The sequence below is a fragment of the Triplophysa rosa genome, unplaced genomic scaffold (genome assembly GCF_024868665.1).
Source record: "Triplophysa rosa unplaced genomic scaffold, Trosa_1v2 scaffold297_ERROPOS213765, whole genome shotgun sequence".
In the NCBI taxonomy this organism is placed as follows: Eukaryota; Metazoa; Chordata; class Actinopteri; order Cypriniformes; family Nemacheilidae; genus Triplophysa; species Triplophysa rosa.
Window position 1 is genome coordinate 28,599 of NW_026634310.1, and position 14,372 is coordinate 42,970.

Sequence of the window (14,372 nt, forward strand, 5' to 3'; positions counted from 1 at the left end):
GATCAGGACCTGACGCGAAGTAAAACAACTGGCAGCCTGTACATTAATTTGACCTCAGGCTTAACACTGGTGAACATGGTGAAGTAAGTGTAGAGTGAGAAATTATTGACAAGTCATGTAAATGTATTCTTACATGTTTGGAAGCAATGATATGCCTGACGAATGCTAAAAGTAAAATAAACCGAAGTTTGTCGAAGACTGAAGGTTTGTTGATCAGATGAGATGGGTTAGATTTATACTGGTGTAGATGTTCAACACTGCACCTTTCACCAAATGTATTACGCCACGATAAAACATAGAGCACTTTTCCACCATCGCGCTGAATCATTCTCGTTGCTTAATCGTTCCACACCATGCCGATCCATGCCAGTCGGCACGTAAATGGTTTCATTTTCCACCACAGGGCTGATAACGGACATTTTTAGAATGTAAACACAAATGCGCCACGCACTGCCTTGGTAACACAAGACTCAAGAGACTGAGCTATAACGGCTCTCCGCGCATTCATTAGCACGATTCAAATTCCGAGCTGAGAACAGTTTGTTATTGTGCCGTGTCGAACCAGGCTCACGTGGAAACATAACTGTAACCGTTTCAGACTGTGCTTAGAACCGTTTGGTGCGATTGTGGAAAAGCGCTCATAGTGTTGCCAGAAAAATGAGGACAAGTACTTTTACTGACCCAAGAGCGCACAATATCAAATGCTCTGTGGTTATATGCGCTCTATGTTTTAGAAAGCATGAGCGCTTTTCCATCATATATGCCACCACTGTATGGGAAAAGGAGGATTTTGACTGGCAAATATGGGTGTATTTTAGATCAAAAAGAAGAAAGTAATATAATATTTCTGCGATATGACAGATCCTCTTTACATTGCTGAGCACTTTGTTAAGACAAAACAACATGATAGTGTTATACGACCGGAAATGAGTCTGCCGACACTGGCGTTGCAAAAGCTCACCAGCGCCATTTATTTTGTGCAACTAGCACATTAAGCAACGAGAAGGATGGTGGAAAGGACTCCACGATTGAAGTCAGAGATGCATTTGGCCTATGAACTGAATTATAAGCTCATGTGTGTTTCCTTTTGTGTTGTTTGCACAGGACTAAACTCAATCATAATGCCGCCTTTGTCAATATTCCCATCGGTCTGGAGGGAAACCTGCGTGGGATTGTGGATCTGATCCAGGAGCGCAGCATCTTCTTTGAAGGCCCATTCGGGTAAAGCGTCTCTGCTCTTCAGAATGACGGTTGGTGAACGCGATGTGAAAGCGATGTTGTGACGTCTTTTTTCTTGTGAAGTCAGAGCATTCGCTTCGATGAAATCCCGGCGGACATGCGAGCAGAGGCGGCGGACAGGCGTCAGGAGCTGGTGGAGTGTGTGGCTAACGCAGATGAAAAGCTTGGAGAGATGTTTCTGGAAGAGAAAGTTCCCAGCGTGGAAGAGCTGAAGGTGCGAGCGTGAGTCCGAGTAGACGTCGCTCGTACGCTGTCGGCCCGTGTCCTTGATTGTTTCTCTGTCTGCGTGTGTTTAGGCGGCTGTACGGCGGGCGACGGTACAGCGAGAGTTCACTCCTGTGCTGGTGGGCAGCGCTCTGAAGAATAAAGGAGTCCAGCCTCTGCTGGACGCTGTGCTGGAATATCTGCCAGACCCCAGCGAGGTGAAGAACTATGCCATTCTCAACCACCAGTGAGTACACAACGCGTTCTCCATGACATCACAAACACAAACGTTACGTGTTTCTCCTCATCTGTGTGGGTACGGATGTGAACGCATATCTCTCATACAGGGACACAAATGACGGCACAAAAATTCAGATGGACCCGTCCAGAGATGCTACACAAGCGTTTGTGGGTTTGGCTTTTAAACTGGAGGTGAGTTCCAGACTGTACGAATGTTTTTGTTTTCCTCAAACGCACCTCGACTTTGTTTCTTTGCCCCTCACGTTCAGGCGGGTCGATTCGGTCAGTTGACGTACGTGCGGGTGTATCAGGGCTGTTTGAAGAAAACTGAATATATCTACAACACCCGCACAGGTAAAAGGGTCCGAGTTCCGAGGCTGGTGAGACTTCACGCCGATCAGATGGAGGTTTGTGTTCATGCTGAAGAGTTGCACTGTTGTGTTGTGTTGCGGGCCATCAGTGATTGAATGTGAACTGTGGTGTTGATCTTCAGGATGTCGAGGAGGTGTACGCGGGAGATATCTGTGCTCTGTTTGGCATTGACTGTGCCAGTGGAGATACATTCACTGCTCGCAGTAACTCCAACCTCTCCATGGTACATGAAGAAACCACACACACACACATTGATTATAACAGGAATAATGATGATGATGATGATGATGATGGTGTTTATTCACAGGAATCTATTCATATTCCCGATCCTGTCATCTCCATGTCCATGAGACCTTCTAACAAGGTACTGAAGCATGTGTCATGTCGTTGTGTTTGTGTTTGTGTACTGTTGGATATTCAGTCACGGGTGATCTTCCGTCTCGCAGAATGACACAGATAAGTTCTCGAAGGGAATCAATCGTTTCACCAGAGAAGACCCCACCTTCAGAGTTCAGTATGACCCTGAGAGTCAGGAGACCATCATCTCCGGCATGGGAGAACTACACCTGGAGATCTACTCGCAGGTACATACAACACACTTCACCACAAAAACATTTCACCTGACGCACCTCTCCATGCAAAATGGAAAAGTGGTTATTTTGCTTCAAGCGGATGCAACACACGCAGTTACTGCCAATCTAATATTCATCTTGAGTTCCTATAGAGTAGTATTGCATACTTCGTATCTTCGAAGAGTCTTTAGTTTGATCGCATTCATAGTAGACAGATACAGCTGTAGGATTATTTCCAGTGTTGGGGAGTAGCTAACTACAAGTAGCAACGCTACTAACTTAACTACCATCAAGCTACAGAAAAATGTAGTAAAGTTACTTTTCAAACATTGTAGTTTTTCCGGTAGTTAAATACTTCTACAAGCAAGTAGCAGTGTAGCGTGTCCAAATGCTATTCGCTACATTCCATTGTGACAAACTTTTAAGCAATCAGCAGTGCAGTGCAGCGCACTGAGCACAGCATCCTCATCTTACTTACTACTGTAGATCACAAACTAAAATTTTGCATTACTGCCATCTGTTGTTCTGTAACGCATCTTGCGGCTTACGCACAGTACTCAGAGAGCGTCTGATGATTACGTGAATGTGCAGAAGTAAACACACACACACACACGCACACACACACGCACACACACGCACAGGCTTTGGTTGACTATCCCCGTGGGGACAGTCCATAGGCATAATGTTTTTATACTGTACAAACTGTATATTCTATCCCCTATCCCTAACCCTATCCCTAAACCTAAAGATCATAGAACACTTTTTGCATTTTTAGATTTGTAAAAAATATTGTTCTGTACAATTTATTTTTTGCCCCTGGACCCGTGGGGACAGTCCATAGGCGTAATGTTTTTTATACTGTACAAACTGTATATTTTATCCCCTACCCCTAACCCAACCCCTAAACCTAAAGATCATAGAACACTTTTTGCATTTTTAGATTTTTAAAAAATATTGTTCTGTATAATTTATAAGCTTTTTTGCCCGTGGGGACCTCAATTTTGGTCCCCACGGTGACACGAGTCCCCATGTGTTGGTGTGCATTCAGGTATAGGTCCCCACCAGGATATAGAAACATGAACACACACACACACACACACACACACACACACATCCAGGATGGAGCAAGGCATGGCGGCCCATTGCATATGGCCTTATTTGTCCAAGTTCATGTCTCTTAAACAAGCAAACAGTAATGGTTACACGTTTGTATGTAGTCTGTGCAAACCAGAAAATAAAACGCTGTCTGCATCGAAGACTTCAAGCACAAATTTAAGGAAACACATACAGGTGAGTAATAGCCATTTTAAATCGAATAATTATCCGGTTTTATTAAAGCAATAAGACCCAGGAAGCAGTGGGTTACAGTGCATTTTATAACAGCTAAGGGCACTGTAGCGTGACGCGAAGCGCTTATTGCTTTTATGAAACGGTTATTCCAAATGCGTAGCAAGGTTTCATTAAATAAGTAAATGAAGTGATATTTAGGCTATGTAATGCGTTCAGCCGTTATAAATCAGGGTATTTTACAATGACTCAGCCAATCATAATCAAGGACCAGCACTGACCGTTTTATAATACATTTTATATATTAAATGTCTGTTTAATTGCAATGATGAATCCTTATTTACCATTAATTACATAGACGACCCGCCCATTTCAAATCTGTCCCGCAACAGTTTTCTAATGAACCTAACATTGTGCTAGGCCAGTTACTTTGGCAAAACGTCTGCCAATCGAACAGACAAACGTAATCACAATATAACAAGTGTGTTCATCAAACAGTAAAGGCCATGAATTAATTAACTTCTTAACAAGTGGCCCTAATTTTGAGTATTGTATTGATTGCAAAAACAAGTTTTGAAAATGAATGTTTAGTGTTTTAGCCTTTAAATGAGGCATAGCATTTGATACTTGATTAAATATTAATGTTAAAGAAAGGTAATAAAAAATGCAGACACAATAAAAAAACGCTCTTCCAGCTTGCCCATGTGCCCTTTGCAAAATATATAAATTGCATACATTTGTTCTTTTTGTTGTTTTAATGATTCACATTGTCTACATTTTGCAAACTGTTAACTTGAGATAAATTTGAGTATTCAACTTGACTGTTTAACTTTAACTTGAGTACTGTGTAGTTTACAAAATAAAACTGTCATGAATGGCAGAAGAACCCAAGCGCAGGCAGACGTGAAGGGGTTAACAAAGGGTATTTATTTATAAAACAACAAAACAGAAAACAAAAGACCCACAATGGGGTAACGAGGACTGAACTAAATATAAAGACAGAACAAAAGTACTTCCCACGAGGGGGGCAAAAACAGCTGGGTAAAAACAAAACCTAAACTAGAAAACAACGACACAACGTCTCAAATAACATAGAAAGGGAAAAACACGGGCAAAGCAAAGTACTCACATAACACGACAAAACAAACCGGGTAAACAGCACAAACTCAGAACAATCCACGGGCACAGGACAAAGAAACAAGAGGGTATTTAAAGGGAAGACAAACGAGGGATAACGACATGGGGCAGGTGTGGTTAATCAAACACTCAGGGAAGGATAACAAGGAAACGAGAGGAGCGGGGCCAATGACGAGACACTGGAGAGAACGCATATTATTGTCAAAAGAACAATAATATGTTTCTCTCCACACCAAACCAAAGACTTTGTCATGGCTCTGCTACAGGACCCAGAAAAACATGACTAAATGAAGCAGAGCCATGACAAAAACAACACTGAAGTCATAATTGTATTACATTGTTTTCTTAAAACATTTTTCATTAACAATAATTCAGTTATTCTTAATATACAATGACACTCTAAAATCAAAGTAGTTTCAATGTAGCTAGCTACTTTTTTATAGTAACTTGTAGTGTAACTAACTACTTTTTCAGATGGGTAGCTAAGCTGTAACTTAACTACTTTTATTGATGAGTAGCTTGTAGCTTATCTAACTACAGTTTCAAAGTAGCTTCCCCAACACTGATTATTTCTGAAAACAGCCGAGGTCCTGGAGGCGTGCAGTGGGTGGAACTAAAGCATACAATACATCATCGCATTATCCCTGCACAACTGTTGATTCACTTTACGTTCGTATTGTTTAAATTATGCCCATATGTGCCGTTTGGCAACAAAACACACATTTAACGGAGTTTGACTTACCGTGTGCGGTTCATGTCCACCATCTATCAGTTACAAACCATCTGCAAATCCAGCATCATATCCACCGTTTATGTAACATCCATCACCCAAATGCCGTGAACAAACAAACACTCTTGTACAGCGGACGAAGCAAATTGATGGGCGTGCTCTTCCTCTCGCTCTCCTTCTGGTTTATGTTTGCTGTTTCGGGGGAAATCGTCCATAAAAGGAAAATAAGCACCTTTTTTTCGTCACAGTAATAATCCATGGTTTACTTTGTGAATCTTGTATAAAAGCTAAGGGAGTGTATTTTGCATAGAAATACTATGTTATACGCCCAACCGAATTCAGTTTTCAATACTTAACATCATGTTTGTTTATTTTTATGTTGTTGAAGTCCACACAGATTAACCAGGGCTTGCAAATGTGATTTTTTTTTATAACATGCGAGGTAAAATTTAACAGGGTCGCATTGGTGCGAGTGCGTAAAACGAACTTTTGCTACGCCAAAGATTTATTTGAACATTTAATGTGATTTATGAGCGGTGAATGATGCGCTTGTGATTAGTGCAGGAAAGAGCGAGCAGAGAGCTCGTGCATTCCCTATGTCTCCAAACTAAAGTGTGTGTTTGACTTCATTCGGTGTTGCGCAGACCAAATGGCATCGCAGGACAGAGTGATCCATATGCTTTTAATATGCGCTCACGGAACAATGATGTCATATTCCGATCGTTCTGCGCAGCGCTTAATGAAGTTGAACATGTCAGTTTCTGAACTCTCTCTCAGAGGCGTAGGAATGGGGCAGGCAATTCGCCTGGGGCCCCGCTTTTGAGGGAGTCCCCGATGGCTGACGATTGAAACAGTCAGAAATTGTTATCTTAATAAAATGCTCAACATTTTGCCAACCCCCTTTGCTGGGCCCTCTCTCCTGCTATGCTCGCTATGATATCCGCGAAACACATGACAACAGCGGAAGCCTTCTGCTCCGCCTCGTCTTTATTTAGCGCACTCTTCAATCCACGGCCTCGCACTGCGGAGTGAACTTCAGAAAAAGAGAATACGGTGTGTGTATTTATTGCTATTTGCTATGACATCTGCATATGTGCAGTTCCTTGTTATAAGTGCAGTTTACATAATGTGACGCCCGCTGGGGCAATACAGTACAGTTATCTTTCATCATCTCGTGTTCGAGATCCACCTATGGGAAGGGCATCCGTACCTGACCTCTGCAAATGCATCCAATTGCACCAAATCTGGCTAGACAGACAGCGCGCAGCCAATGCCAGGTAAGGCCCCACCCCCTTACCTGAGAGCATATAAGGTCTGCCTGCGCTGCTGTTCTTCAGTTGTCATTCGCTTCTCGCGATCTCTGCTGTAACACAGTTCGGTTGGATTTTCGCTGCTCACTGTGTGTCTTCAGGAGGACATATCGTCTGATCAGACGTGACAGTCGTCTATTCAGCCAAGTTAGCTGTGTTTTTCGCATCCTGAGCCGCCCACGCTCGTGCTCTTTTTTCCACCTGTCCCCCCTTTACTTTCCACGGCTGCCCGCCACGGAATTTAACAAGTTTTTCGCAGGTATGTTGCTCTCTAAATCTGCCACTGCTCCCGGGAACAGCTCATCAAGGGCCTGCCCGGCCGCGTGCAGGGCTCTCATCGCTGCCAAGGACTCTCACGAGTTCTGCATGGTGTGCTTGGGCCTCAAGCATGCAGAAGAGGCTTTGGAGAACCCGGAGCATTGCAGCCATTGCCTTGTGCTGCTAAAAAAGCTCCTGCGGCGTCGACTCAAAGTTGCCGCTACCTAGTGTATCGAGCTCAGCCTTTCTGTCTCGCATGGGGGACTCCGGGGGCCTCCCAGGGCGCGACATCACTTGGCTGACCTGCCTAATCCTGCGTTCCCCAAAGAGGATATCTTCGCGGGCAACCTCCCGTTCGCCGATGAACCGGCTGGTTCCAGCGATGAAGATGACGCGGGCCTTCTTGGGGTCTCAGAGGACGAGGAGGCCATCCCACTCTCTGGTGTTCCCCAGGTTAACCCCCGCGGCCTTACCCCAGTCCATCCTCCTGGACGTGTGCGAACGAGAGGCCGCTCACCTTGACATTGCATGGCCGGCTCCGCAGAGCGCCACCGACCAGGAGAGGGATGTGTATGATGGGAAAGTGCTAGGACCCCCTCTGTGCCAGAGGAAACAACTCTTCCCAGTCCTGCCAGCATGCGCTAAGCACGTGAGGCACTACTGGAGCGACCCGCTGAACCTCAAACACGGTCTCGCGGGTCTGGAGGTGAAAGACATGGCAGCTCTCAGCTTGGGTGATCCCCCCGCTGTCGAGCCGTCGATCGCCAGACATCTCAACCCCGTCCAGTGCGGGCTGCTCGCCCCCCTGAAGCCGGTCTTGCCTGGCAAAATGGACCGTTTTTCTGCCTTTGTTCATCAAGCCACTTATAAATCCTCGGCCTTGGCTGTCAGGGCTCTTAATGTTTCGTCCCTGCTTTCCGCTTACCAAGCGGAAATTTTGGAGGATTTGGGGCAGCAGCTGGACAAAGGATCCCCCTCGCCAACCTTGTGGAAGGAGATCCTTACGGTCAACGACGCTCGTCAGGCTGTTCAAGCTTGCGGGCGCTCCATGGCGCTTTCTGTGGTGGGGGAGTGTGCTCTGTGAATGAACCTGTCGGGACTCCCTGACAGTGTGAAGAGGGGCATTGCGGGCGCGACGGTCGAGCCTGGCCAGGCTCTCTTCGGTCCCGCCGTGGCTTTGATGCAGCAGAGGTGCGACATCAAAAAGAAAGAGGACGAGGCTTTCAAGTTGTGCCTCCCTAGGAAAGCAGCTCCACTGCATGTTTGCCTAACCCCCCCGTCGCGGTGCGAAACCCGCATCATAGCAAAGAGAGACCGTGCATCAAACCCCATCCACGGCAGAGTAACCCACCCTCTGCTAAACCCCCAACCCCTACCAACTCGAAACGCAAGCAGCCGACCTGATGTCCACCGTTGGGAGCACAGAGTCCACGTTTGCGAGCCATAAGCTCATCAGACTCTCTTTCTGTCCCAGAGCCCCTGTCCAAAAGACAGAGGTTTTCTCGCGGAGGGGTCTGACACCCCCCCCAGAGGTTTCCCAGCCCGTGCATTCAGTGGACGCTGTGTTCTTTCCCCCCACGTTCAGGGGGTCGGTTGCGAGGGAATGTGCTCAAGCAATGTCACCACACAGCACACACATTGTTCCCCTCACCCAACTAATAAAGGCTTCGGCCCCGGTGTTCCCCAACACAAAACACACAAAAAAACAAACAAATCTATTGAATTAGTCTCAGGGAGAGTACGTCTCTCTGCAGAGAGAAAACCTCTTTCTAAATCCACGCATGTCGCCCCTAGTCTGTCCACTAGATGGCGCCATTGCATCGCAAAGAGCCAACGAGGATTACGGCGCTTCACCGGCCCTGGTGGGGACTCTCACGAATTGCAAGTCAGCCTGGCAGTCCATTGCGCCTCCGGAGTGGGTGATGCGAACAATTATGCAGGGTTACAGACTGCAGTTTGTAATGAAACCCCCGCTTTTCAACGGCGTTCTCTCTTCTCACACGGAGGAGAGATCTGCTCACATTCTGAAAGAAGAAATCTCTTCTCTCTTAATGAAGGGAGCGATTCAGGTGGTGCCTCCCAGCCTGATAAATCAAGGGTTTTATTCCCGTTATTTCCTGGTCCCAAAGAAGGACGGTTCTCTCCGCCCCATCTTGGACCTTTGAGTGTTGAACAAACATTTAAGGAAATACAATTTCAGAATGTTAACCCCCAGCACTCTGGCCCGCGCCATAAAACAGAACAACTGGTTCACATCGGTCGATCTCAAGGATGCTTTTTTCCACATAAGCATTTATCCGCCACACAGGAAGTTTCTTTGTTTCGCCTATCTAGGCATATGTTACGAATTCACCATTCTTCCTTTCGGGATCTCACTCAGCCCTCTGATTTTTGTCTATGTGCGGAGGCGGGCTTGGCTCCCCTGAGAATGTCAGGTCTGCGGATTTTGACATACATGGACGACTGGCTCATTGTGGCTGAATCGGAAGAGGAAGTGCTGCGGGACACCTGCAGAGTACTTACACATATCACATCTCTCGGGTTCAGGGTGAATGTGAACAAAAGCAATTTTACACCCAGTCAGAGTGTGATTTTCCTGGTCTTGGAGCTAAGCTCGGTCTCCATGCGAGCATGTCTCTCCCAGGAGCGTGTTCTCTCTCTAATGAGCTGTGTGTCGCAGTTCAGAGAGGGGGCGAGAGTGTAGTATCGCACATGCCTCAGATTGCAGGGTCTTATGGCTTCAGCTATCCAGGTTTTGCCTCTGGGACTCCTGAGAATGAGAGCATTCATGAAATGGGTTTTGTCACTACATTTCATACTCGGCCGCTCTGTAGCAGTGACGCGCGCCTGCACGGCAGCTCTTCGCCACTGGCGGGATGCAGACTTTTACGCACAGGAAACCCGTTTGGGAACGGTAGTGATGCAGAAAGTCGTGATGACAGATGCGTCCCTAACAGGCTGGGGTGCAACCCAGGAGGGCAGAGTGGTGAACGGTTTGTGGCCAAGCAGACTACGTTCAGCACACATAAATTATTTAGAGCTCCTGACCATATGGAAAGCTCTGAATTATTTTCTGCCTCGCCTGCAGGGACATCGTGTGGTCGTACACTGCGACAATACCACAGAGGTAGCATATATCAATCGCCAGGGAAGTTTACGCTCACAGAAACTTCACGCTCTAGCTCGCAAGCTTTTCGGTGTGGAGCGGGCGGTTTTCTCCTGTCGTTACGACTTAATCTGCAGATTTATGAAGGGTGCCCATCGCTCATTGCCAGTCATCAGGAGAACCGTCCCTGAATGGGACCTCTCCTTGGTGCTGGAGGCCTTGTCTCAATATCCTTTTGAGCCCCTGGGAGGTATTTCCTTGAAGCTGTTGTCCTTCAAGATGGCTTTGCTTTCGGCCTTGGCATCAGCCAAACGTGTCAGTGAGCTACATGAACTCTCCCTTCGTGCACTAAAATCCTATTCGTGCATTACAGGCATATATGTCCAGGACCAGTGTTTTCCGGAAGAGCGACCAGCTCTTTATTTCATGGGCGCCCCCTCACAAGGGGAGTCCCATATCTAAGCAGCGCCTCTCACATTGGCTTGTGAACGCTATAGCCTTGGCATATGAATCAAAGGGAGTGCTGCCCCCAGGAGCCAACAGAGCTCATTCCATGAGGGGCTTAGCGGCCTCTTGGGCTTTGTTCAGGGGAGTATCACTGCAGGACATCTGCTCTGCTGCCAGCTGGGCTTCTCCCCATACGTTTGTGCATTACCACCGATTGGATGTCACCAAAACCTCAGTAGCACATTCTGTTTTGGGAGTGGGGTCGCCATAGCCCCTTCTTGTTATATCCCTTTACCTTCTGTTTACACATTGTTGTAGTAACGAAGGTTGAACGAGCCGGTGGGCCATGCACATTCATGTCACCAAGCATGTATTCACATTCCTGCCTGGGTGTTATATATGTGCTGCTGGGTTAATTACATGTGTGTGCCTCACACATGTTGCCTGTCCTGCATGTGCACAGCGGCTATGTGTGTGCGTCAGGGTTGCCAGGTGCATGATTATGGGACGTGTCAAGCACCGCCCCCTTGGGGGTTACCGTCCTTTTTCTGGCTTTCAGAACCTCACTGTGAGTGTATTGGGCAATCGGGGAGCTGTCCATGTCTCTCCCATAGGTGGATCTCGAACACGAGATGATGAAAGAGAACAATAGATTACTTTCGTAACCTCGGTTCTCTGAAACATCGAGTGGAGAGATCCACCAGCTTTACCCCGCTTGCTGCACGAGAAGCAAATATACTTACTGAAGAACAGCAGCGCAGGCAGACCTTATATGCTCTCAGGTAAGGGAGTGGGGCCTTACCTGGCATTGGCTGCGCGCTTCTGTCTGTCTAGCCAGACTTGGTGCAATTGGAGGGTACTGATGCCCTTACCATAGGTGGATCTCTCCACTCGATGTTTCAGAGAACCGGGGTAACGAAAGTAACCTATTGTTTCCCATCTACTGTAAAGTTTTCACTCTCTCAAGTTTTCGTCTCATTAACACACTATACAGCTGTTGACCTCTGAATAAAGTGCTTTGAGACGATCATGGTGCTATTTTCATTTTGATTTAAAACATTTTATTCTGTATGTGGCATTAGATGAACTCAAAGTCTTGCACAGAAGTGACGGACAGCACTCGTATAAATGCATATCAGAGTCGATGGCAAAGAAAGAAAAATATTCCTTACTGATAAATATTGACCCAGCAACAGATTGTGACATTTATTAGAGGGATTTGTGCTTGGGATGTCCCTTTGAATAATAAAGTTTGTTAAACTTAACGTGAAAGGGATGATACAGATATATTTATTAAGATAATACATTTATTAAAAGTGTAAAACAAAACTGATGCTAACCATACCTTTATAGGTGCATTTCTTAATTTTCAATGTATTGGTAATATATGATAAATATTTGACATTTAACGTTGTAAAAGTAAACATTTTGTTATATCACATGTGTTTTGACTATACTTTTAATTGATCATTGTACAATTCTATTTTTAGGACAAATAAATATTCACAAAAAAATGTCAGAAGGGCCTCGTTGAATAATTTTGCCTTGGGCCCCCACTTAGTGTAGGTTCCCCTCTGTCTCCCTCACACTTTAATCAAAAAAAAGGTCGGAAGTCAGAATCCACGTTTCACGTGGCGCATTTGGAGAATATTTTTACGTGAATTGCAGCTGGGTGTGAATGTGCTCAAAAACATGTTGCCTTTTCTTCCCTGACAAGTGTTCCGCACATGCAGCTGACAAAGGACAAATCCTGTCCAGTGAAGTGTTTTCCGTGTTGACTTCTATCTTTTGCAATCTCCTAACAGCTGTGTAAAACAAACAGCATGTCAATGTCCGATTCGTGACGTAATGACTCATTTGAACCGATTCATTTTGTTGAAACAACTCATATATGAAACGGTGAACTCATGAGACTGACTGATTGAACCCATCACATCAGTCACTGAAAACACATCAGAACACAAGTGTGCTTAGACCATTTAACAAGAGTGGTTAGTAAGATTTAGTATTTAAAGTTTATTTATGACAATGTGTAGTAAAGTACATATATAATAATATAGTATTAATAGTAAATATGAAGCGGTCTATAGCCGACTATTTTAAAAGACAGTGTGACATATTAACATATTAACAGAACGATTCATCAACTGAGGTCATTATGATTACTATAAAAAAGGGTGCAACCAAATTGTAAGTTGGTGCGACCAACTGAGAAAGTGGGAAAAATGAGTCTAGAGCCCTGTTAACTCACTGTCGTCATCATCCAATGTCTTTCATCCATTTCATCCTCTGCTAAAGAAACTCTTACGCTTCTTAAAAGTCACTTTCTGACCTTAAGAGCTCTTTTAAGCGTTAAGATGCTGTGTGAATAACTTTTATCTTTACTAGGATCTTCTGGTCGATTCTAAGGTGAAATGCCCACATTGTCATGGTTATTGTCATTAGAGCTGGATTGTGACACTTCACAGCATCATTACAGATAGACACAACACATGTGATACCCTGAATTTCTCATATTGTTTAAGATCTGACGAGTTCCGAACTGAGCGTTGTTATGTGATGTTTGTGTGTAAGACCCTCACAGAGGTCACTAACATGGTGATGATGTTGTGCTGTTGTGTTGTAGAGGATGGAGAGAGAATATAACTGTCCGTGTGTGATGGGGAAACCAAAGGTGGCTTTCAGAGAGACCGTGACCAATGCTGTGACGTAAGTCTCACACACACATTTTTTGTGCCTTTGTGCGAGGTAACGTACATGAAACGAGTGAGTTGGAGGCGAGTGAAACCGAACAGACTCATCTGTGTAGGCATCTCTGAACCAGCCTTGTTAAACGCTTTTTAAATAAAGAACATATTAAGGATAAAAGTAGCTCCTAACTTGTCGATTTAGGAGAAACTCTTAAAGATAATGGGCGTGTCAGTCCTAAGTCTAGGACTCCTAAAGTATTTCACAAAGCATTTTAGCATTAAACTAGCTCCTAAATCTGTGAACGTTAGTAGTAGTGAAGAGGACTAAGACCAACTCACATCAATCCTAAAATGGCTGTAACACCGGCAGTCTGCCTTGAAACCCAAACATTTGAGAAAGATTTCATAACAATGAGCTTAACATCTGCTACCGGTTTACGAGACAGGCAAGATGCTTACAATTAGCTGAACATATACTTTATTTGAACATATAGTTTATTTGCAAAGGCAGACAACTCCTTTTTTGACTACATTTTTATTTTAAGATCTTAATTCAAATATGTCATTTAAAGATGATACCTCATTCTATAATATTTCTGTGATTAAATGACGGACAGAGACCAATCCTCTATCAGCCAATCACTGTGGTCATAGTCAATAAACTGACATCATCCATAGCAACAAGGTCAACCCTGCCCTTTCTCTGAGCTTAAGATTTCTTGATGTTCCTTAGTAAAAGTTGCTCTCAGCAGAGTCGAGAAGAGATTTTAAGAGGCAACT

General features: G+C 44.9%; 1 protein-coding gene across 1 annotated transcript in view; it reads left to right on the top strand.

The window, feature by feature from the left end:
• The window catches only part of gfm1 (G elongation factor, mitochondrial 1), a 32,120-nt gene that overhangs the window by 7,962 nt on the left and 9,786 nt on the right, over window positions 1-14,372 (top strand). Inside the window, exons 5-13 of the mRNA XM_057327787.1 lie at window positions 1,105-1,221; window positions 1,303-1,453; window positions 1,536-1,690; window positions 1,791-1,875; window positions 1,953-2,090; window positions 2,177-2,278; window positions 2,363-2,419; window positions 2,502-2,639; window positions 13,529-13,611. Of these exons, the coding sequence (XP_057183770.1) occupies window positions 1,105-1,221; window positions 1,303-1,453; window positions 1,536-1,690; window positions 1,791-1,875; window positions 1,953-2,090; window positions 2,177-2,278; window positions 2,363-2,419; window positions 2,502-2,639; window positions 13,529-13,611 (1,026 nt within the window). The remainder of the gene's footprint in view (window positions 1-1,104; window positions 1,222-1,302; window positions 1,454-1,535; window positions 1,691-1,790; window positions 1,876-1,952; window positions 2,091-2,176; window positions 2,279-2,362; window positions 2,420-2,501; window positions 2,640-13,528; window positions 13,612-14,372) is intronic.